The following is a 21,830-nucleotide window of genomic DNA, read 5'->3' as shown; positions in this document are numbered from 1 at the left end:
TAACTGAATTTTATGTATTGATTTCTAATTTTTTTGTTGTCATTTTTTAGTCCCAACTGATTGACTTCCTGTTTGAGGCACTTTTGGCTGCATATCTGTATGAGAGGTGCATATAACTAAAGTTAAGCTTTACTTTCATTACTCTCATTCCCCTTTAAAAATGGCACCCACATTTTTGACGCTATTTATCAAAGTGCACAGATGAATCAAATGCATATGTTGCATCTTTTTTTTTTTTTGTGCAACTATAGCTTTCCTTTATCCCTCGCTTCCATGCATTTCATTGTTCCTTAGCCTGCTGTTCACGTGCGAACAAAGGCTAGACAGTTCTCTGTTTCTTTTCTTTGTGTTCATAAACATTGCACATTCCCTAAGAGAGCAGAGCATGTCCTTGTTTGTCCGGGCAGCAGTCTGCGCAGAAATGAGGTAAGATGGTTTCCAAGAAATGATGTTCAGCTACAGGGTTAGATCCATTTCTGGATAAGATAACGCAGGGTGCTGCCACATGATGCCCTCTCCATGTCGGCATCTCTCCGATTACTCGTTCCGTATCTCATTGAGTATCTCTCTTCATATGAACTGCATCCTCCTTCCCTCCATTTTCTCTCTCTATCTCAGGTCTGACTTTCTGCCTGCTTTCTCTTCTTCTTTATCGCTCTATCTCTCTTGGTTCCCTCTGCCCTCCATGCTGGCTCCACATATTACTGGATGGTTATCTGGGTTCAAGTGTGTGACAGAAAAGGACAGTTGGTTCCGTCTTTTCATGCCCCCTTAACCCCCAGATGCTTTAAAATAGAACTGGCATGGCACACTGAGATGCCCTGTCCACATATTTGACATTCACTGTGTTGATTCTTTTATTTTTGGTTATTTCTCTTGTTAAGCACAGTGTGCATATGCAGAAGTGCACTAACGACAATCCCTACTTTCTTAATTAGAGTGAGGGAATGCAGTGGGAAGTAATTGAGTGCCATCCTTTTGTTCATTCAGCACTATTTCCTGATCTGCATGGAAAACAATGATGCCCTTACACACCCTTGGTAGCCCATTAGCTATAGCTTATACTCCTAAATGTCAAGCTAGCTAAATCCCAGTGCGACCTGGACATGCTTCTTCTTGCCATCAGATGTAATTTTAAGGCCAAGTGAGTGCCAAGTTCTAACTTTTATATTTAAAGTTTAGAAATGTCAAAGCCATAGTGGATATGCTTTCATTGTAAAGCCTTTCTCCTTATAGGGAAAGGTTGAATTACAATGCTCCGTGCTTGCTCTCCAACACAAACACAGAGTATAGCACTCAGAGGGTCATTTTCCTCCTTTTTTGGCAGCAGGGATAGCGTTTCTTGTTGCAGTTGTTGTTCTGTAAAGTGATAGTCCTCTGGCCCCTCATGGTTCAGTCAGCCACTCCACACTTTTAATTTCAGACATCGATAAAGGAATTTGTTTAGCTGTATCATTAAAGTGATCAAATTTCTTGATTTCTTGTTTTTATTGGAAAAGAGAAAGGAGAGTGGGGGGTGGGGGGGGGGGGGGGGGGGGAGCAGGAGAGTAAGCGACAGTGGGTGGGTGTGGCTGGGAAACCAGCCAAAGCGTTGTACCAGAGCCAGTGAACCATCGGGGAGTCGTCTCTCCTCTCTCTAAATGCTGTTTTGTGAGGTGAGCAGGCTGATAAGAGTTGTAATTACCTCATTTTAGAGCTGCAAATTGCCAGGTTTCTTAAAAGCAGACAGGCTAGCTGAGGAAATATCAGCTCTAATGAGTATTGTGACGGTTGTGGGAGGCTGGCGCTGCTTCCATCTGGATTATTGCTTGGTCACTGCTGCTGCTTTGCTGCTACAGCAAACCAGAGCACATCCTGGGTTTATTATTAAGAGGTACAAAATGGTTTAATATGGAGTTTTTCTACACGGTGTGTTCGGCAGCCTGATGAGTCTGTTTGAAAGCCTTAACCCAGCACTGAAATATGTGTGGGAATTTTTAATAATTATGATAGTAGGGGACATTTTATCTTGTGAAAGATGTCTAAAATGAATTCCAAGTAGATTTATTTTAAAATTAGCATAAGGTAATTACAGAATGTGGAAATATGTCCAGGAACTACATTTCAGTGATTTTGTGACTCATTTGTTTGCTCATGTCTCTCTATGAACATACATGCCATTTGATAGTGCCAAACATTATCTTTACTGTGGAGGAATGCAGGGACAAAAAAAAAAAAAAACCCAACTAAAATGCCTGCTTCTGCGAGTTTCCATAAAAATCACAGCCTCCCAAAGTAACTGCAGAACTCACCTAAGCGGTGTCATCACTGCCACACTCACTCAAAAATGAAGGTGTATCATGTTTCTGCTGTGTGCGTCAGGAGCAGGGAGAAAATAGGACATGTGAAATGGCATATCCTTTAGCAGAATGCTGAACGCTGTGTTTCATCACGTTATGTTGATGTAATTTAACCTTTTCACGGAAATGCTAATATCCCCGTTGTTTGGCCTAAAAGTGATACAAATGTTGTGAGATATTTTCAGGATTTGCTCAGTTTACATTGATCTGTGCGCAGCATATAAACTCTACAACCCCTCTATGTTGCCATTAAGCTTGAACCCATTTTTGCGCCTTACTTCGTTGTTGTGTAGTGTGCAAGAGGAGTGACTTTTTTTTTAACCTACTCTTTAGGTAATAAGGTTGTTTTAATTGAGACACAGAATTGGATTAACTCTTAGTTACATTCAGTCCCTAATAGATTGAATTTAGAAGAGCCTTGGTTTCCTGCCTTTCCATCCAGTCCATGCTTGTTAAATGTATCAGAATAATGAGCACATTTGCAGGTCTACAGCACTCTTGGTCTTTGGATCACATCAAAGCTGCACATGCAGATCTTTACTAATACATGCCCTCAAACTATGAATTTGATGCATAAATACATGTATACAAACACTTCATTCTTCATAAGCTGTAACTGTGAGTTCAGCTAGAAAATTAGATGCCATTTGCAAGCTTTAGAAGAAGAGATAAGACGCAAGTAAGTCTGCTTTTAAGATTGAAGAATTGTGTGTGTGTGTGTGTGTGTGTGTGTGTGTGTGTGTGTGTGTGTGTGTGAGTGTTAAGGATGAGTCATTAGATTGAATTTCTTTTGTAATAAGCAGAGGTCAGGGGTAAACCTGGAGAGCCGTGTGTAAATCCTGGAGATCCTCAGCTCAGTCTCTCCTCGCAGACAGATGCTTAGAAGGTGTTTATGGCGCAGCCTGAAGGCTGACGTGTGTTTTCTTTGGGTGTGTCCCCTCTGCTTCCCATCCTGCATAAAGCTGATGCAGGAAGAAAATCACCCCCCCCCCCCCCCTTTGTAGCCTATCATTAAGACAAGGATGAGAGAAAAGAGTGATGAGGGAAGGAATGACGGAGTGAAAAAAAAAGAGAAAACAGAGAGAAGAGTGAAGTGAAGAGAAGATGAAAGACAGGAGTAAACGGGGAGCGAAGAAACACACGGCGAAGAGGAGGAGAAAGGATGTGCTGGGATTAGAGGGGAAAGATGAAGATAGAAGGAGGTGGAGGCAAAGAGAGATAGAGAGAGGGGTGGGTGCTTAGTTGGCGGTTGGTGGGGTTATGATGAATTAAAGATGACACTCTCCGGCAGCCTGGTTTCTAAAGATCACTCTGTCTGCTAATGCAATGTTAATGAATGCAAATGATGTGCCTAACCTCTCTCCTCTGACCAGGGGAGAGAAGGAGAGGGAGAACGAGTAGAGAAGAGCGAGGAAAAGGAGGGAGAATGAGGGAGAAGAGAGGAGGAGGAGGTGTGAATTTGGGCTGTTTGGGTGTATCTTGACCACTAGGATATGATTACATGCATGCATCTGTTGTCACCAGCCTCTGGGTGTGAATCGACTGTGTACCTTTCTGGCCTCGCCTCCGGGTGTTGCTGCTTCTCTTACACAGTAACTACATTACAAACCGGTAATAGTGGGGAAAGAGAGAGTGAGTGCCGCAAGGTTGAATCTGACGTTTTATGCGACGTGGCAAGCCAGATGTGCAAGGCCAAGAGAATGTCACCTTGCTGTGATGATAGAATAATTTCATCACAGTGTGCAGATAGTGCATGTAGATTAATTTACCTATCTTGCGTGGGTTCTTTCTAACATCTGCTGCTGGTCTCATTTGGCTTCTCCATCTCCCATCCTCTCATCACTCCTGGCTTTCTGTCTTGTCTCTGACCGGGTCTTCTTTCCTGTTTAAAATTGTATTTTCACTCAGCCAGAGTAAGTGACCGTGAGCCGCATGAACACTGTTAATACATTTGAGTGCGTGCTTGTGAGCTGTGAGCCTGTTCATTTGATTCTGTCTGTGGCTCAGCGACGGGGGACTTGTGTATCCCATCACTCGGTGCCAGTGTCTCCGAGGATGGCAGATCATTTTCTGTTCAATTTTCAAATCAGCCACATTGTCATCTCTGTCTTCAGGGAGACATAGAAGCAACATATTTCTTTTGATGTATTTCTTTGGACGCTTCTGTAATGTCTATTTAAAGCGAAAACCCTTCAGTGTGACTGACACAACTTTAGTGTGCCGCAGATTAGAGAAGTCTCACATCTGTGTTTGCAAGGATTGTCTCCCCTGTCGAACATGCTGACTCAATCAAAGATATCACCTCTTTCATTTCCCCTTTTCCCCCGAAGCAGTGCTGTCTGTGCTTCAAATCCAGTCACAGTTTTTCAAATCAGCTCAACGCTCTCAACCATGCTGGACTTGGGCTAGTCCAACATTCCAGTCCAATAGACAATCTTTTATTTGGGTGTGATTTCCCAGGATGCAGTGAGTGAATAGTGTCTGTCTATGTGACAAACTTCCACTTCCACATGATTTGTTCATAAAAAAAAACAACAACAACAACAAAAAAAAACATGACAAAAAATGTTCCACTTTTATTCATAAATCCCCCCAAGTGGACGGCTGATTAGTTTGAGAGATGCTGCAGCTTTTGCTCGTGTTTGTTTGTCACTTTGTTTTCAGCCTTGTAAGATTTAAGATGCCAGGCTCAGCAGGCTACCATGGGGCTTCATCATTGTTAAGTGCTCATTTCAATTCCACTGATTTCTCCTCTTGGTTTTTCATCTCTGCCTGTCTTTCCCCTTTGATCCCTCTCTCTCCTTTTCTCTGTCGTCCCCCCCCCATGTCAGTCAAGGCCTGTCAGATCTTATTCCAGCTTGTTGCAACAATCACGACGAGAAGGACTTCACAGTGCTGCGTCTAGCATCTGGACATGATTGTCTCATTGAATAAGAAAGTATACCAGCATCCATGAGCAGGAGGTTATATTGGAAGGGGGTGGTGGTTAAAGGACAGACGAATGGAAAAGATGTGTTATGGGATTGGAAGGAAAATCCACAGAGAATTGTCTGCCATATATATTGACTAAGGAGCTCAAGAGAGGCACTTCAGCATGTGTTGTATCGACCGACAGCCATACAATCATACAACACCGACCACAAAGGGGGGGAATTACGCAGACATGTTGCCAATCTGACTTGCAAAGGAGAATTTAACTCGTACGGGGCTCAGAAAGGATGGAGAGAGTGTACAATCCATTCCTTCTGGTCTTTCTTCCACGATCCATCTTTCTATAAATGTTCTTTTTGCCCAAGTGCTCGCAATATGCAATCATGCGTGTCCATGTGATGTATCATGCGACTGCCTGCTGACGTGTAATTGCGTGAAGAGGGCTGCCTTATTGATCCCTAACGCAAGGCCCCATCAATGTTTAATGCAGTCTCTCTCGCCCTCCTTGCCTCTTTCTATCCCCCTCTCCCTATCTGTGGAAACAGCCTACCATTTGGTATTGATCTCCCACTTGCTACTAATGAGAAGGCGCTATGCTTGCTTGCAGGGATTGCAAGCTGTAGGCCCTCAGCTTTTGCCTTGTTTGTTGGCTCATGCCTCTGACTTCTTGGTTTTGACTAACACACTGACATTGTATCAGCTTGACTGAGCCTTACACAATGAGCCAGCCCACATCCTCCTGTATGTTTCGGAGTAACTAATAATCTCTGATGTAGTCCCAATACATCCCCCTGCCTTGCGGCTCTTTGAATCCATTTAAAGCCGGCTTCCCTGACACCTACAAGCTATTGTTTTCTCATAGATTTATGAGCCACGGTGACATAGTCAACATTAAGCTCTCTATGTTAATAATTTTCCCACACACTGAACTGCTTGTGAACCTGGTGCTGTTTAATTTATTGGAGCTTGCAGGTGGAGCTGACATAGCAGAATATGAATGCAGGAGAAAGCACTGTGGGCTACCTTCCAAACACAAGAGACTGCAGCTAGCTGTTGTCTTCCCTTGTCTTCCAAATGACGTGGAGAAAATTAAAAGACAGTGAGAGTAAAGGTACATGTCCAGAGGTGTTTTCAGGGGCTGTGTTGCAACAGGCTGCTTGGATATTTGTTACATTTAGAGGTACTACATTTTCTTTATTGTTACATTTTTCTGTGACTGAAATAATTTAACACTAGGAAATAAAAGTATTAATCTTAAATCATTTTCCATATTAAGGCTATTAAATAAAATTAAAAAAACTACTTAAAATCTACTAAAGTCGTTTCATTTTAAGCAAAATAATGTTCCAGAGAAACATTTGACCCAAAGATCTATGTTTGTATCTTTACCTTACAGATGTTTTTCCATGAAATGTTCAAGCAGTTTCTTTGTTAGTTTTTTTAATGGTTAGAATTTGTGTTGTAAGCTCAGGTCAGCCGATGACTTATAATAACAGCAATAAACTGGAAAGTACCTCTTGTTATTTTAAAAGAGCTGACTTCTCTAATTAATGTGGGAAGCTCATTTTAAAATGAAACTCTTGTATCCACTTATGGTAAAAAGGATGAATGGTCCACACAACAGCTCATTTAAAACTTGCGCACACTCACAAGTACACAAGGGACAATTTCCAGATCCCTGGAGCTAGCTAGTGCACAGGTGTGTGGGCTGTGGCATGACGGCTCTGTGGGCTCCACCCCGTAGCTAATAACCACTTAGCATACTCCATTTACTCTTCGTCTGCTCTGCTTTTCTGCTAATGGTAGACATTAGGGCACATGACATGGTACAGCCACTCCTCCCATCGGCCTTTGACCTTTTTTTGTCACCTACCTTCACTGTCTTGCGTCTCCTTCCCCCCCCCCCACCCCGTCCTTTGCTTTTAAAAGGAAATGGGAAATAGCCTACCAAGTGCCTGTGTGATTTGACTAAAGCTTCTGTGATTTCCCCTGAGAAAGGCTTGGCAGTCCCCACATCGCTGGTCGCCGCTGAGGGCTGCTTTGTGCTTCTATCTCCCCAGATGACAGTGTATCGAACAGGCAGGCAGGCAGGCTGGAGCTGGCTGGCTGGCTGGCTGGCTGGCTGGCTGGCTGTGAAAAACCAGACAAGGCAAGGCTGATCTTAGGGAAATTGAAATACTCTGATGGAAGCCGTGTGTGAACAAGGCTGTCACTGTAGGTGTACACAGAACATTGCACTCTGAGTTAGCTCTTGAAGTGTGTGCTTGTGTGCAGCGTGTGTGTCCTATTGTGAGTCTGTGTGAGTGATTGTGTGTTGCAGCTGCATTACCTAGGCTAATTGGTTTCATGTCTGAGGACAGTTTCTCCCAGTAAGTGGAGATTGAGAATGAAAGGCTGCTTTCCTTCCTACCGGGGGCTTGTCACTCATCCTCAGTGTACTTGTTTTTTACCCAAGACCACTTGAACTGCAGATGACGCGTTTCAAGTGCGCCATCATTTGGAATGATTCTAAATCACTGCAAGTTCAATTACATGTTTTTTTCGAAGTAAGCAACAGCTGCGGGGGGGGTGTGTGCTTTGTAGAAAGAGGGTGCTGAGGGCTGAAACCTTCCTCTTGACCAAGGCCACTGTCTGCTGCTTGTGTTTTTTAGTGTTTTGAGTCAGATTCCTCCCGTATCAACAACACGTGTGGGTGTCGCTAGCCAACCATTGGATGATGTCCAAAACACAACACGGCTACTGCAATCCCTCTGATAATTCCCACACACCCTCTTTATCTACAGATCGTTACCCTGACATACCCTTCACTCTTCTGTCTCACAGTTTTTTTTTTGTTTTTTTTTTATCAGTTTGGCCATAAATAAAACAACTCAGGGCTTGTTGTGGATTTAAAAAGGTGAAATATGTCATGCTTCACTCGCATTTGAAGATTGAAGGTTTAGGCTGGAGAATAAACTGTCTGTTACAGGGGGAAATTATGAATCTATCATAACTCTGCTTAGGCCAACACATCACCCAGGTCATCAGTCAATCTCAGTGTGAGAGAGAGAGAGAGAAGCAGGCGAGACGAGTGATTCGTGATAACTGCCAAACTCCTCTTTTCCTTCCTGGAGCTGTATCAGGTTTCCAGATTTTAGCGTGCGAACAAGGCAGATATAAATCAAAACCAGTCTGAAAAACGTCTTGGGTGAGCTGCCAGACTTGTTTGTCTAGGAGGTTGTCACTTAGGGTTAGCAACAGTGGAGTGAGCAAGAAGGAGTAATCTTTAGGTTGTAATATTTCACAGATATGGGCCCAGGTGTGTCATCGCGAGCAGTCCAGAGTGAATTAGATACATTCCAGTTTTCTTTAAGCAACTCTTCCTTGTGATATATTTTTCTTCCCCTGGTTATAACATTATATTGTATCTAGTTTATATGTGCAACCCGTGTACCGAACAGTTATCCAAAGTGCAGCTTGAAAGAAAATCCATGCAGATATTGAGAAAATGACAGAGAAAGACAAGGCATGTTTCCCCTTTTCATTAAAGCCCTCTGCCATACTAGATTTCAGGGAATGTCCCCTCAAGGAGTAAACAAGCTGCACTAGTCTCGCCTTGTAGCTGAGTGTCTACATATGTGAAGCTGCTCTTTGTTGGGTTAACGGTGTGTCTAAGTTCAGCACTCACACACAACCACATGCAAACCCACACAGGAATTTTGATATGAAAGAAAATCACGCACAAATACTGCAATATCCTCTGGTTTTCCTGTGTATGACGCCCCATCTTGTAAATACATGCAAACACAGGCATACAAACAAAAGCCTAGTGTACAAAGTGTAGTTTCATGCTCACACAGACAGAACACAATACAGAGCTCAGCATTTAACAGCATGACAGAGACTCGCAGACATTTCTTACAGCACAGTGCCGAGGCTTTGTTTCTGTGTCTCTTGTCTTAGCAGAAGTCGTGCAGAGATGGATGAAGCGCCGTGAAGGATTCATCTCCTCTCTGTTCGCCGATGATAGTGTCAAGTGATCACTGGGGCTTGAATGCGGTTCAACTCTGTAGAGTGATACTCAAAATAGCTCTGTTTGAGGCTAACCACTTTCTTCCTCTGGTTCTTTCTTTCCTGCAGAGACCGTGATGGACACTCGGGTGGCCACAGCTGAACTGGGCTGGACAGCATATCCAAATTCTGGGGTGAGTGTAACACATACTTGAAAAAAAAAAAAAAACCACACGGTGTCACGAGTTTTGTGGTCAACATCTTTCTGCAAGTTTATGAGTTACATGAAACAAAGTGTACGTCAGATCAGCCAGAGAGACAAATAGGCAGGCAGGCAGACAGGATGGGAGTATAGACTTAAGTAGTGCCCAATGTGGCCTCTATTATGGGTATTATTTTCTCTCTGTCCCAGCTCATAATGACTTAATGACATAATGGGTTCACGTAAGCCCCAGAACACAGTACCTAAGTCCCTGTAAATGGAAGCTGGGGGATACCATAGGCATAATGATACTGTAATGATACATTTATGCAGGGAAGTGGAGGTATTAGGATGAAACGGGGGAGGAGGAGCTACGAGGATGGAAATGCTGAGGGCTTTTTTTTTGGGGGGGGGGGGGGGGGGATTTTAGGGGGAACTATTTTCAACTACCAGGTTTCATGCATATGAAAGGAGAAGTGGATATGGTGGAAAGTGCCAAGTCAGCAGAAAAGGAACAGTTTTTTTTTCTTGAAGAATCACCATATTAGAATCATGATTGCTCAATTACACAAATGGACCTTCAGAGAATTTAAATGCCTTGTCCTCTCTGCTGTAATTTAATAACTCAATGAAAAAGCTCCATAGACCAACACTGATGGCACGGATCTTGCAGGAGCAATCCAGGACAGACAAAGACTGTTTCTCACATTTTTCTGGGTCTTTGGGTCTTTTGTGAGGCATTTTACACACCTGTAAAGGGAGCCTTTATTGCATCTTGGACAGGGCTTTGGCATGGTTTTAACGCTGTATAGTGTTGCGCTCCTTCTTTTTTGGGCCACCCATAGGAGTTGTAACTAAAAACAACCTGGAACTTTTAGAATTCTGTGGGTTTATTTTATGTGGATACCAGTTTAAATGTGCTTGTGTTTGTGCATCTGTGAATGTTTTACATGTGAACACAATCCTCTAAATATAAGCTCAAAGCTAACAACATGAATTTGTACTGCAATAATTAACATTCTCCTCAAAAAGATATATTGATGGGGCATCGGTAGCCTAGTGGTTAGTGCGCACGCCCCATGTGTGGAGGAGCTGTGGTCAACCAAGCAGGCAGCGCAGGGTCAAATCTGACCTTTGGCTCCTTTCCTGTATGTCGTTTCCAACTCTCTCTCTGTCCTCGATTCCTGACTCTATTCCCTTTCCTCTCTCTAAATAAAGGCATAAAAAGCCCAAAATAACCTTACAAAATAAAACAAATATATATTGATCTCACACTGTAAATACGCCACTCTAATGCAATGCCAAAAAGTTATAAAAAAGAATACATTTCATTGTATCCTGAATGTTGAAGATATTTTAATACATTTAATTCACAATGTTGAAAACTTAAAATAAGAAACTGATGTGTTTATGTATCAAATATGCATAAAGTGTTACCTTGCAGCTTGGTAATTGCTAAGTAGTCAGTTGTTTAGTAGAACTGAAAAAGGCACTATGTCTTTTGCTTTTTCAGATTTACACTCTTTTTCAACTTTAGACTTAAATTCATCGGACATTCTGTGATCTTCTTTAGGACTGGGTCATGATTTTTTTTCTTCCACTTGATGCTTTTTTCGTCTTGAAAGCTGTGAAACACTAACTTTGTATTTATCATTTTAAAGGATCACTTGGGTCATCACATGACATTGTTTGACCCTTACATTGTATGCACTCGAATAAACCTCAGGGATCAGCTTCAAATTGTCACTTTTTGACTCTGTGAGGTGAAAATATCCAGTAAGACCCACTGAGCAGAGACATTTAAAGTGCTGTTTCCATCGAAGCCTGTTCAGTTCAGTGAGCCTCCAGGCACACAGAGCCCCTCGACTGTGTTGAGCATAGTTTTTTAAGATGCTCCAGGTGTAAAAGTTCAGACAGGCAGAAACCTGCTTTAGGGAGAATACACACATAACGCTCCCTTTACTCACCTTCTTCACTGCTTACTTGACCTTGCTGTGTGTGAGCAACGCGGTTCGATTGTGCAGTTATGGCTAGCAATCTCCCACGCAAGTAAATAACTACAAATCCCCACATTTAACAGGGTTTAATGGAATTATGTTGTGTGAGAGCTAAAGATGTCATTACATGAAATGGTGTTGATTTTTTGATGATTTTCAAATGAAAGACGCTCATCTCAGAGGGTTGCTTGTGCACCTGTTTCTTTGTGTACCATACAAATGAGTTTAATACCCAGTATTTAATAACATACCAGACACATTTATATTCCATCTGAGTGTGCCATATCTGATACTATGTACTGATAAAAACTTGTATAACCCTTAATGTAGCCTACAGGGTCTGTTAACACTGGTGTAGTCTAAAGTTACAAAATATACAACACCCTCTGACATGTATGACTTCACATACAGACTTTAATAATGCATCATTTTTGCATCATCACTGGCAACTTAATCAATTTTCCTCCATGTGACCCTGACAACTTCCCCTGTGTCGCACACAGAAAGAGAAACAAACACACACACACACACACACACACACACACACACACACACATACACACACCCACACATACACGCTTGTTTTGTCCCCGAGCCATTCGTTGCATCTCATCAACTTCCTTTAGTGGCTTCTCCTTCAGGAGTTCATAAGGAGTCTAGATGTGTGCCTGTTTATGGTGGGCTGACCTGAAGGGTTAATTTTGAAGGATTACAGAAGCAGTGTCATTAGTTCCAGTGATGTAAACACAAGGACATATCAGAGCTGGTCATTTGAATTTGAAATAAGCGTCAGTATGCAAAGGCACACTCCTGTATTAGCATCTGCTTGAGGGAAGAGCTTAGCAGGAAAACAGATGTGCACATGAAAAACATTATTCCATTATTCTTTCATAATGTGCATTCTTGAGCCAACATTCTTCTGTAGTTTCATTTATGTTGGATGCGGTCCTTCTTTTCCTTTTCTGTGGACTCTCCCCCTTGCACATCTTTTCTTGTCCACCTCCATCATTATGAGTCAGTCAGTCTACTTTTTCTCTCTCTGTCACTGTCTTCCACTCTCTCACTCGCAGTCTACTGAGTTCAGCAAATGTCCCCCTGACCTTTTTCATGTGGCAATTTGACAGTGAAGATATAAAGGACAATGACTCATACATGCATACACATGCGTACAGTACACATGCTGCTCATGGTAATGTACATTTATATGCACTTTAAAGTTAATAAAATCATTTCAAGAGTGACCCAGTTTCTCACATGTTTGATATGCCAGGTTTTCTTTAAACATACCCTATTTAGATCGAAAGAGAAACTATTTTATGGTCATGTGTGCACCTACACACGCTTCTTAAGGGATATATGTTCTCTCTTGAAAGGAAAAAAAGATACCATACCAGGAAAGTCATTGAGATTTCATTGGGAGGGAGGGAGAGCAGAAGGGGTCCAGAGTGATGCGATGGAAGGACCAAATGTGTTCGTTTTAAGTAGAAGGGTTAAAAAAAGGTTTGCACAATCAGGAAAGGGATGGGTTGCAGGAGGAGGGGGTTTGGATCAGGAGCAACCTGTGTGTGAAAGAGGTTCAAGAGATCAATTGTGGGAGAAAAAAAAAAAAAAAGCAGCCATGGGGCAACTGCAAAGCTCAGCTGCGGTTGTGCGTAAGGAGGAGAGCTCGCGGCTTAACTCATGTGACTTTTGGAGGTCACAGACAGGGTCCCTGCTTGGAGGTGAGATCCTTGGAGATAGGGGAAGGCTGTCTGGGGGGTGGGGGGGGGGTGTTACAGGGTAGGGTGACCGTGGCTGCAGCGACATGCTGTGAGTGCTGCTTAGTGTGGGTAAATGGAGCAGGTTTTTAGGGTCTTGGGGAGTGTAGGATAAAGAGTTTTCCAAGTGGAACAGTAAAGGTAGTGGAGGTTAAGTATTGGTTGGGGAAAGGTCTGGGGTGTGAGATACAAGCAGAAAAAATATGGTAGAGATTTTTGAGGAAAATACCTCTGTCCTTTGGATGTAGCTGGTGCATAACAATGATGGAGAGAGAATGGATCTCACCCTGACGTGTTTGTGTTTATTTACTCTCCAATGCATTTCCCTTCTGTAGGTCTTGTGTGTGCTCAGGCATATTTTATGGAGCCTAAGTGTGCCTTTGCATATGTGCACCTGCATATGTGAGCGTGTGCGAGTGCAGAAGCTGCTGGAGAAGAACAGGTTTAGGGCAATCCGGGCCAATCTCCCCCCACTGCGCTGGAGGCTTCAGCAAAGCTCCATGTGGGCCTTAACTGGACAGGTGTCGGCATACACTCAGCGATTCCTAAAGAGCGCAGATAGATCCGTAACAGCCATCCCACCATCTGCTGACCAGACTCAATACACCTCAATAATTCATTTCCTGACGGACAGACAGGCTGTGGCTCGTTGCGCAGAAGGGAAAACAGGAGGGAAAAGAAAAGCAATGAAAGTAAAGAAGAGCAAAAGAAAAAAAAAAAAAAGTGAGTATGCAACTTTGCACAATAAAAGTATAGGAACAATGGTGAGTTAAAAGGCAGAATGAGAGAGGGAGATTAAGAGAGAGAAAGGATGGAGAAAGAACTCTGAACCTGCAGAGCTCAACTGAAATGCATGGAACGGGGGAAAATGACAGTGAGTCATACTTGCTGTGCTTCAGCAGCCAAGTGAAAAAACGTGTCTCCATTACATGCACACACATGCACATATAATGCATAAAACACTCATCCACAAACTCATTTAAAACTGCACACATGTACAAGAATTTAGTGAAACATGCATTAGCACATGCACTCCCTTAACTTCTCATAAACTCTCCAGTAATGACTTTTTTAATGTGTGTGCTGATTCCTGCAAATACACAGATGGCTGACATTGTGATACCAGTGGGAGTGAGACCTCCTTCATATTTTGCCTCAGTAGTTAAAGAGTGTGATTTAGGTGTGCAGCCAGACAGCTGAATCTGCTCTGAGCTTAGACATGGTCAAATAACGCAGCATGAAGAGCAGGACTGCAAGAAAATGAATGACTTATTTCACAATGCATCCATGTCCTTCTGTGTGTGTCTGTTTGCCTGTGTTTGGCATTTTGTTGCAGCCTTCATGTTCTCTATTGTATGTTATTGTGATAGTCTTGTGTTTTCTGTAGAGCTGCACCCATGTCATATTTTAGCTCTAAATAGCATTTTAACATTCCAGTTAAATAAACAGAATCAATACAGAAGGATTCAGGCTGGTTTTTTTTTTCAAAATTCCTTGCCACCTTTTATTATCCTCCCTTCAAACAAAATAACATGTGGCTACCTCAATTATTGATTCCCTTTTTGTGGATTTCCCCCTTCAAATTTCACATGTAAGAATTCTCTTGGATGTGTTAGGAACTGGGGCAAAAAAAAAAAGAGAAAGGAGAAATGAGCCTATCCATAATTTGGCAAACCTTTTGGGGAGTGTGAGTGAATTTCTGAAAGCCGAGTGTGAATTATGTGTGTGGGAGTTATTGTGTGTCTAACCCCACTACCTGCTATAGCACCTGCTATTTCAGCGGTCTTGCAGAGCTGGTGGAAATAGCACTAAATCCTCCCCATTCTTCTCCTCCATCCTTTTCCACTCACTCCTTTGCTGTCTTTTTTTCCTCAGTTTTTTTGTACATAGCCTGTTGGTCACGGACTCCCTTTTTTTTTGTTTTGCTCCATCTTCACCTCACTCCCCCAGCTTTTTTTTTTCTAGAGGAAATTGCTGTCAAGTGTCTTGCTTTGGACAATTTTCTACACACACTACATGTGAACAAGCAGGGGCCCCCTTTGAACCCACAAGCCTTGAAACCTACCATTCTCCTGTCCCCTCTCTCAGCGGTTTTGCCGCTAAATGACCCTTGTTGTTTGCCATAGGACGCCTGCAGAATGACAGCTTACAACTTTCATTTATTTGTTGCATAGCTCTCACTCCTACCTCTCTTTTAAACAATTCAAATCTGTTCATCACTCTATTGTACCTGTCCTTACGCTGAATTATTTAAGCTCTTATTCTTTACATTCAGCATGCTCTTTCTGTAGATTTCTCTCCTTTTCTTACCCTCTTTCTTTCCTCTCTAGGATTGTATTTTCTTCTCCAAACAGACCTGCTGGTGCAACAAGGCACATCTCCAATATACACAGTGCTGGTGAATCATTTAGTCTTCCTCCTTATCTTCCTCCACAATAGATTCATGAGGTCACAGAGGCTGTCATATTTCAATAAACACACGGCTTAAGCCTTTCACCCGGGGTGACTTGAGGTAATGTTGTTACTGGAAACTGAAAGCCATGCAGAGGCACTGTGAGTGCATGGTCTCTCTGAAGGTACCACATGAGTGGGTGTTACCAGTTGCTTTAAGAGATAAAAGTACAGGAAACAGTGCTTTGTTGTCCCCACAAATACATTAACCTTGTTTTTGTCACTGATTTATTTTAAGCCTTTGTATTCAGTCATTATATGGTAACTGTGTAAAGATCAAAATCATAAAATAAATACATGAATTCAGTCAGTTTATCATTTTAAAGTTATTGCACATGAACAAATGAACAATTTATGTATCAGTCAAAACTTGTAACTTTACAACTGTAGTTGACTTATGAAATATTGACTTAGTTGTAGTCAGAAAAAGTATGAGGACTTAATTCTTGTCAATACTCATAGTACCTTTTGTCGCTTTAATTGCCAAGTCTTGAGTGTTAAATATTATATTATTTCATTTCTATTGAAATCATCAGCTGCTGTATTTTTCAATTATTTATTGCTTTCCTTTTTTCCACCTACGTAAAGCAACCTTGTAGAAGCTCCACCACCCACTAATCCCTTTGAATTATGTTTGTATTAATGGTTAGATTTGTAACTACTTTCGTGGGAAACAAAGAAGCTAAATTGCCTGCAGTTACCACATTTAATTCTTCTTTAATACATTGTCGATTTGCAGCCTACTGGTTTCAGTGTAAACAGTAGAAGCTGCATTTAGTAACTCCCACAATAACTTGGAGAGATGTGTTTACCAGCAGATCAATCAATGAACGTGTTCAGTTGAGGAGAGCAGCTGCAGCTTTGAAGAAAGCAGCACGTAATTGAAAATGTGGACTTCGATAATAACATTACCAAAGTTGGATGGAGGAGAGTGGAAAAGTGAGGCGCCTGTGTAGACTGTTCTCTTGAATGGCACAGTGTGATGCCACATTATGTGCATCTCTTTTAGGGTCTAAGGAATAAGCAGTATCAAAGAGATTCGGGTGGTTATAATGAGACCAAATTGCAAGTAATGTGCCAACACAGCACATTTTTCCTTGGCATGAAAGCATACAGAATGAAGGAATATTTTGGGCTAAATCTGCTTTTGTTCTTGTATTGCTGATATTTTGGATTATTTTAAGGATTGTATGTAGAAATAAGCCTTGGACTTGAACCAATTATGATTTTGGTCATTGATTGCTTGAATTTTATTATGTGAAATGGACCATTGTAAACATGTAAAGGGGTGATATTTTTGTGTTTTTTAAGTGGAATATTCACACACATTTTTGACTGTTTTTGTTCTTTGGTGCATGACAAAAATACAACTATTAATTGATTCATTCAGTTTTAGCATGAAAGCTACCATAACAGATAAAAAAAAAAGCTCAGTTTGTTTTTGGTTATACTCAGCATCATGCACTTCCCTGCTCACCTCAGTTCGGTAAAAGCATCGATCTGGGTCATGGGCGTGGCACATCTTCAATGAGTCTCATTCTGATGCATACAGACTTACAAACACAGTTCTCTTTGGGCTCTGTCAAACTGTGTGACTGTAATTATGTAGTGGCTGGGATCTGGCAGGACTGGGAGTGTTTCAGACATCACCATTTCCTCCCCATCCATCACATCCAGCCAGGCGGAACTAGGCCGCAGATGCCCCCGCAAAATAATAATTCCCATGCAACTGGTCCGACAGCGTACCCTCATTCAATAACACAGCTGATCAGAAATGATAAAAGCAATCATGCCGCTGCATATTTTAAATGCCACACTCCAGTGCTATGTGTGTGTGTGTTTGTGTTGCGAGTTGGGAGATGAGGATTAGCATCAGAAAATGTGAATTTTTAAGCGGCGATGAGTATGTGTCTAAAAAAGTAAATGTAGTTGCTGTTATTATTAAAGCCAACCAGATGTTGCGTTAATGTATATGACATGACCAGTCTATTGACTTCAAGGAACAGACCCCAAAGGTTGAAATGCAAATGTACTCATTAAGTCAGAGGGATACGAGGCAGCCTTGGCAGAAAAAAAAAAAAAAGAAGCTATCTAGCTTGTGATTACTGTCGGCAGTGAGCTTTGCAAAATGAGAGGAGCTTCTTTCAGCAGGGGCATTAAGAGTTCAATCCCTGTCTCAGCTTTTCATGTCCAGGTATAATCCACTGTCCTTCTGAGACCTTGGCCTTTAAGAATCTGTCGATGCAAATTTCACCTGCATGCGATTCCATTGCTTTTTTCTTTCTCTCTTCACTTTTATCAAAAGGGAAAAGCCAGGCCTTTAAATCCTGATTTATTCATGTCTAATTCTTAAAAACATGGATTCAATGACGGTTTACTTTCCCTGCCTCAGAACAATGTTGTCTTGTCATGAATAACAAATAGGCTCATTATTGAAATGTCCTGTAGTATGAAAGCGATCTCCTGCTTGCATCCACCCACATGTTTTAGTCCCGCAATGATAGATGAACGGACAACTCTTGGGTAGAGAGCGCTCACTAACGTGCCGGCCAATCCTCTTGGGGTTCAAGATATAAATAAACACAATCTCCAGGGGTCCCGTGATGCACTCAGAGTGAGAGAATTATTTTCTCGTAGCATGTCTTGGTATAAATATCAACTTATTCATAGTTTTAATGAATTTCTGATCAATCTGCTAAGCATGAGCAGGTATTAATCACCCCAGGTTATTGATTGAAGCGCGTGTTCAGAATATCATTGGCACAGTTGTGTGCAATTGGCCAGATAAACAAACATCATCAGAATCAGAATAGGTGCAGGCACCTCCTTTTAACTCAGGCAGTGATTGGATGGACATAATTGGCCAAATGAGGTGTCAGTCGACAGCAGTCTGGAGGTTAAAGATCAGCACAAAGATGCCTCTCCATTCTTCAAGATCAAGTGAATTAAAAGATGGTGAATAATGAGCTAAAAGTAGTCGTGACCTGTCTTTATGTGTAGCCCCAGCCACAACCAGACCTGTTCCTGCTAAGCAATTTGGATGGTTTTGTTTGATTGAGGGTAGAGTTACAGTACATCAGGACAGAAATTGCATAGCTCATACTCCTTGCCAGAATTTCATCTTGTGGCAACCATTTACCCCCCTTCACTAAATAGTCTTTTTAGTCTTCCTTTGTTTAAGGCCTTAAACCTGGCTCACACTGCAGGATAATTGGGCCGATTTGAGCTCCGATTCTTCCTTCCCGACAATCTCAGGGTCGCTTCCGACTTCAGGTTGCTCGGAGCCGATTATCTGCTCAGATTATTTTATAGTGTGAGTGGTACAAAGATCCAATCTTAACGTCCCCGATCTGCCCGGTGATCGTCGGGGACACCCCGATTTATTTCAAACACGTTTGAGATTTAGAATTTAAAATCTTGACGTTTACGTCATGAAAGGGTCTGGCAGAAGTTGTGTGTGACTACAATATAATCACGAGAGACAAGGGAGGAATGTAGTCATGGCGACCAGCGGCAGGGTGCTTCTTTTTTTTTTTTACTTTTCTGTACAGATCATCAGTGCAGCACGTTTCTGAAACTTGTATCCATATAGCTACGATTGTATCAACTTTCCTCTATCCTACAACAACTTCCACTTCCTTCTCTTTCACCAACCACCGCCCTCTGGAGTTTTCAAATGAAACTTTATTAACAATTGTCAACGCTCCATCCCGTTTTCACTCGTACAGTGTGAGCTCTCCGGCCATGTCCGACAATCAGTCGGTGTGAGCACATAAATCTCAAGGTCTGGTTGGGCGTTGTAAACGATTCAGTCCTACAGTGTGAGCTGACATGTCACCCCGGCTTTTATACAATCGGGGATAAATCGCACAGTGTGAGCCAGGCTTTAGTTTGACAAATCAAACAAATGGCCACTTTGGAGGAATTTGCCTTAAAAAGTCGTTTCACTTGAGATTGCAAAACACAAACAACAGAGACCTGGGAATTATTGTGGGAATAAGAGCATGGCACAGTAATTACATTGACATGTACTTTCTTTTAGTCTAAAAGCAAATTATGTTGTTTTATTTCCTAAGACATTCTATTTTCCTTTTCCCGGGGAACGGTCTAGTAGCTTTTGCTAGGCGGTATTAGTGCAGGATGTGTATGGGAGCTGATGTAATGTTCCCATTACGCCTGCTCTAAATGACTCATTAGTCCAGTCCATTTCTCCTCTTATTGTCCACAGGTGTTACATCCATGTTCTGATAGGTAACCTTGCAATTGGGGCTCGACTTGTCCCCCACTCATGGCTGGAAGCGATAGTCCTCCAGAGCAACACTGTGGCCATCTGAGCTGCTCTGTGTTATTTTAGCCTTTGAAGGTAATGGCAGGAGATCAATGTGATGAATGGCCTTTATGAGGGCAGAGTATTGATGGCGGTGAGCTGAGGCAGTGGGATGGGGAACATCAGCCTGAATATATTACTGCAGCCCCCCCCCCCCCCCCTCTTTTCCTTGATTCCCCTCCACTCCTGTATATTTCTTTTATCCATCACTCTGTCTCTTTCTTGCTGTCCCCCGCCCTCTCTTCTGCGGCTCAGCTAGCTGTGACTGGTCATTAACACAAACATTAAGCTCTGTGAATCTATAGCTCCTCCATCTCCTTGCTACCGGCCATAAAACAGAGCAGCCATAATGACACACACAATGGGCACACTTGACAATCAGGGGCAGAGAAAGAGTGTCTCCTGTATTAGTGGCAAAAGGAAAGCTATTACGGTGGAGCCAATGGGTGCATTCAGTTGGCGTTAAAGATGAGTGTTGTGTAAAGAGGCTCCCAGTGTTTGTCTGATGTATTATCAGTGACACAGTTTATGTACAGTGAGATTGGTGCAACAGATATCAGTACAGAAATGTGTGCTTGAAAACTAATCAGGAGAGCTTACTTTATTGACCACTCTCAAAAGTGATGTAGGTCACAGAGATGTTCTGATACCTTTTTGTTTGTCCTATGACAGATTCTGATGTCACAACTAAAGCTACCAAGTATACCTTCAAAATCAGTATCCTGCCAAAATCAGTGAGATAAAAAAAACAACAACAACATGAGTGGTAGAAAATTATCTGATTGCTGACAATTTTTAGACTGACAAATATGACACCCTTATCTAGCGCACTGCTGTGGTTGTTTGTCATCGTCTGATGAATATTTAAATGAAAAAAAATGTTTTGTTATAATATGTACTGGTATGAGATTTTTTTGTTTACTGGCATAACTCGCCTAATCACAGGTCTGTATTTTAGGCAGGGGCCGATAACGATACCAGTCAGTCCTCATTAACAATATTGGTACCAATGTTGATAATGGTATCTGTATGAGATACTGATATTAATACTGGTATCAGTATTGAATCAAACCTAATTTGTCAGCCACAAAGCTAAAGCCTCCAACCTTTTCATTGTTTTGCTTATACCTTTTTTTCCATTTCATCTAAATATTATCCGCATCAACTGCTACTCCATTTTCTTTTCTTTACTTGACTGCGATGGAAATAGAATTATCTTCTATCGCCGAAACTGATGGGTTATCTTCAACATGGAAACCATGTGGGGGATGTGTTTGTAAGATGAGAAACACTCAGGAACATGGAGATAATGACTCTTCTGTCCCCATCTTGCACCTTGTTCACCTTGAGCCGATATGAATGATACATGTCCCGAACATACATCTATGTTTAGCTCCATAATGCATGGACTAAATATACACAGCACACGGACTAACAGTGTTTTTTTTTATTCACAAATCCTTGAAGAAGAAATGGATGCAAAGACCAGGGAATTCCATTATCAGCTAGGTGACAGGTGATAATGCCTTCTCTTTTCTCTTTTCTCCTGCAAGGTCAAAGAGATGTCACAGAGAAGTGCAGGAGAAAATTTTGATTTAAATGATGTAAAAAGGTCTGCAGAAGAAATAGAAATAAGAAATGTATAGAGAGTATTGATGTGACTGTAATGCATGTGCTGCTGGAGCGGAGAGTGTCCTTGCCTCTTTAATGCACATGTCACAAGCATTTTAATGTTCTTGGAAAAGGAGAAAATGATAAAGATCCTTAAGAATGGATTCGGATGTTGATACCAAGAGTAATCAATTGTTTTGGACCTGAAGAAGCAGAAATGTGGCA

General features: G+C 41.9%; 1 protein-coding gene across 2 annotated transcripts in view; it reads left to right on the top strand.

Moving 5' to 3' along the window:
• The window catches only part of LOC109995558 (ephrin type-B receptor 1-B), a 151,463-nt gene that overhangs the window by 38,749 nt on the left and 90,884 nt on the right, over window positions 1-21,830 (top strand). For both annotated transcript variants that reach the window (XM_020649312.3, XM_020649310.3), the window contains exon 2: window positions 9,390-9,454. In XM_020649312.3, coding sequence (XP_020504968.1) covers window positions 9,390-9,454 — 65 coding nt within the window. The remainder of the gene's footprint in view (window positions 1-9,389; window positions 9,455-21,830) is intronic.

The sequence above is a fragment of the Labrus bergylta genome, chromosome 4 (assembly GCF_963930695.1).
Source record: "Labrus bergylta chromosome 4, fLabBer1.1, whole genome shotgun sequence".
Classification (NCBI taxonomy): domain Eukaryota; kingdom Metazoa; phylum Chordata; class Actinopteri; order Labriformes; family Labridae; genus Labrus; species Labrus bergylta.
Note: the sequence above shows the minus strand (reverse complement) of the source record. Positions and strands in the feature narration are given on the sequence as shown.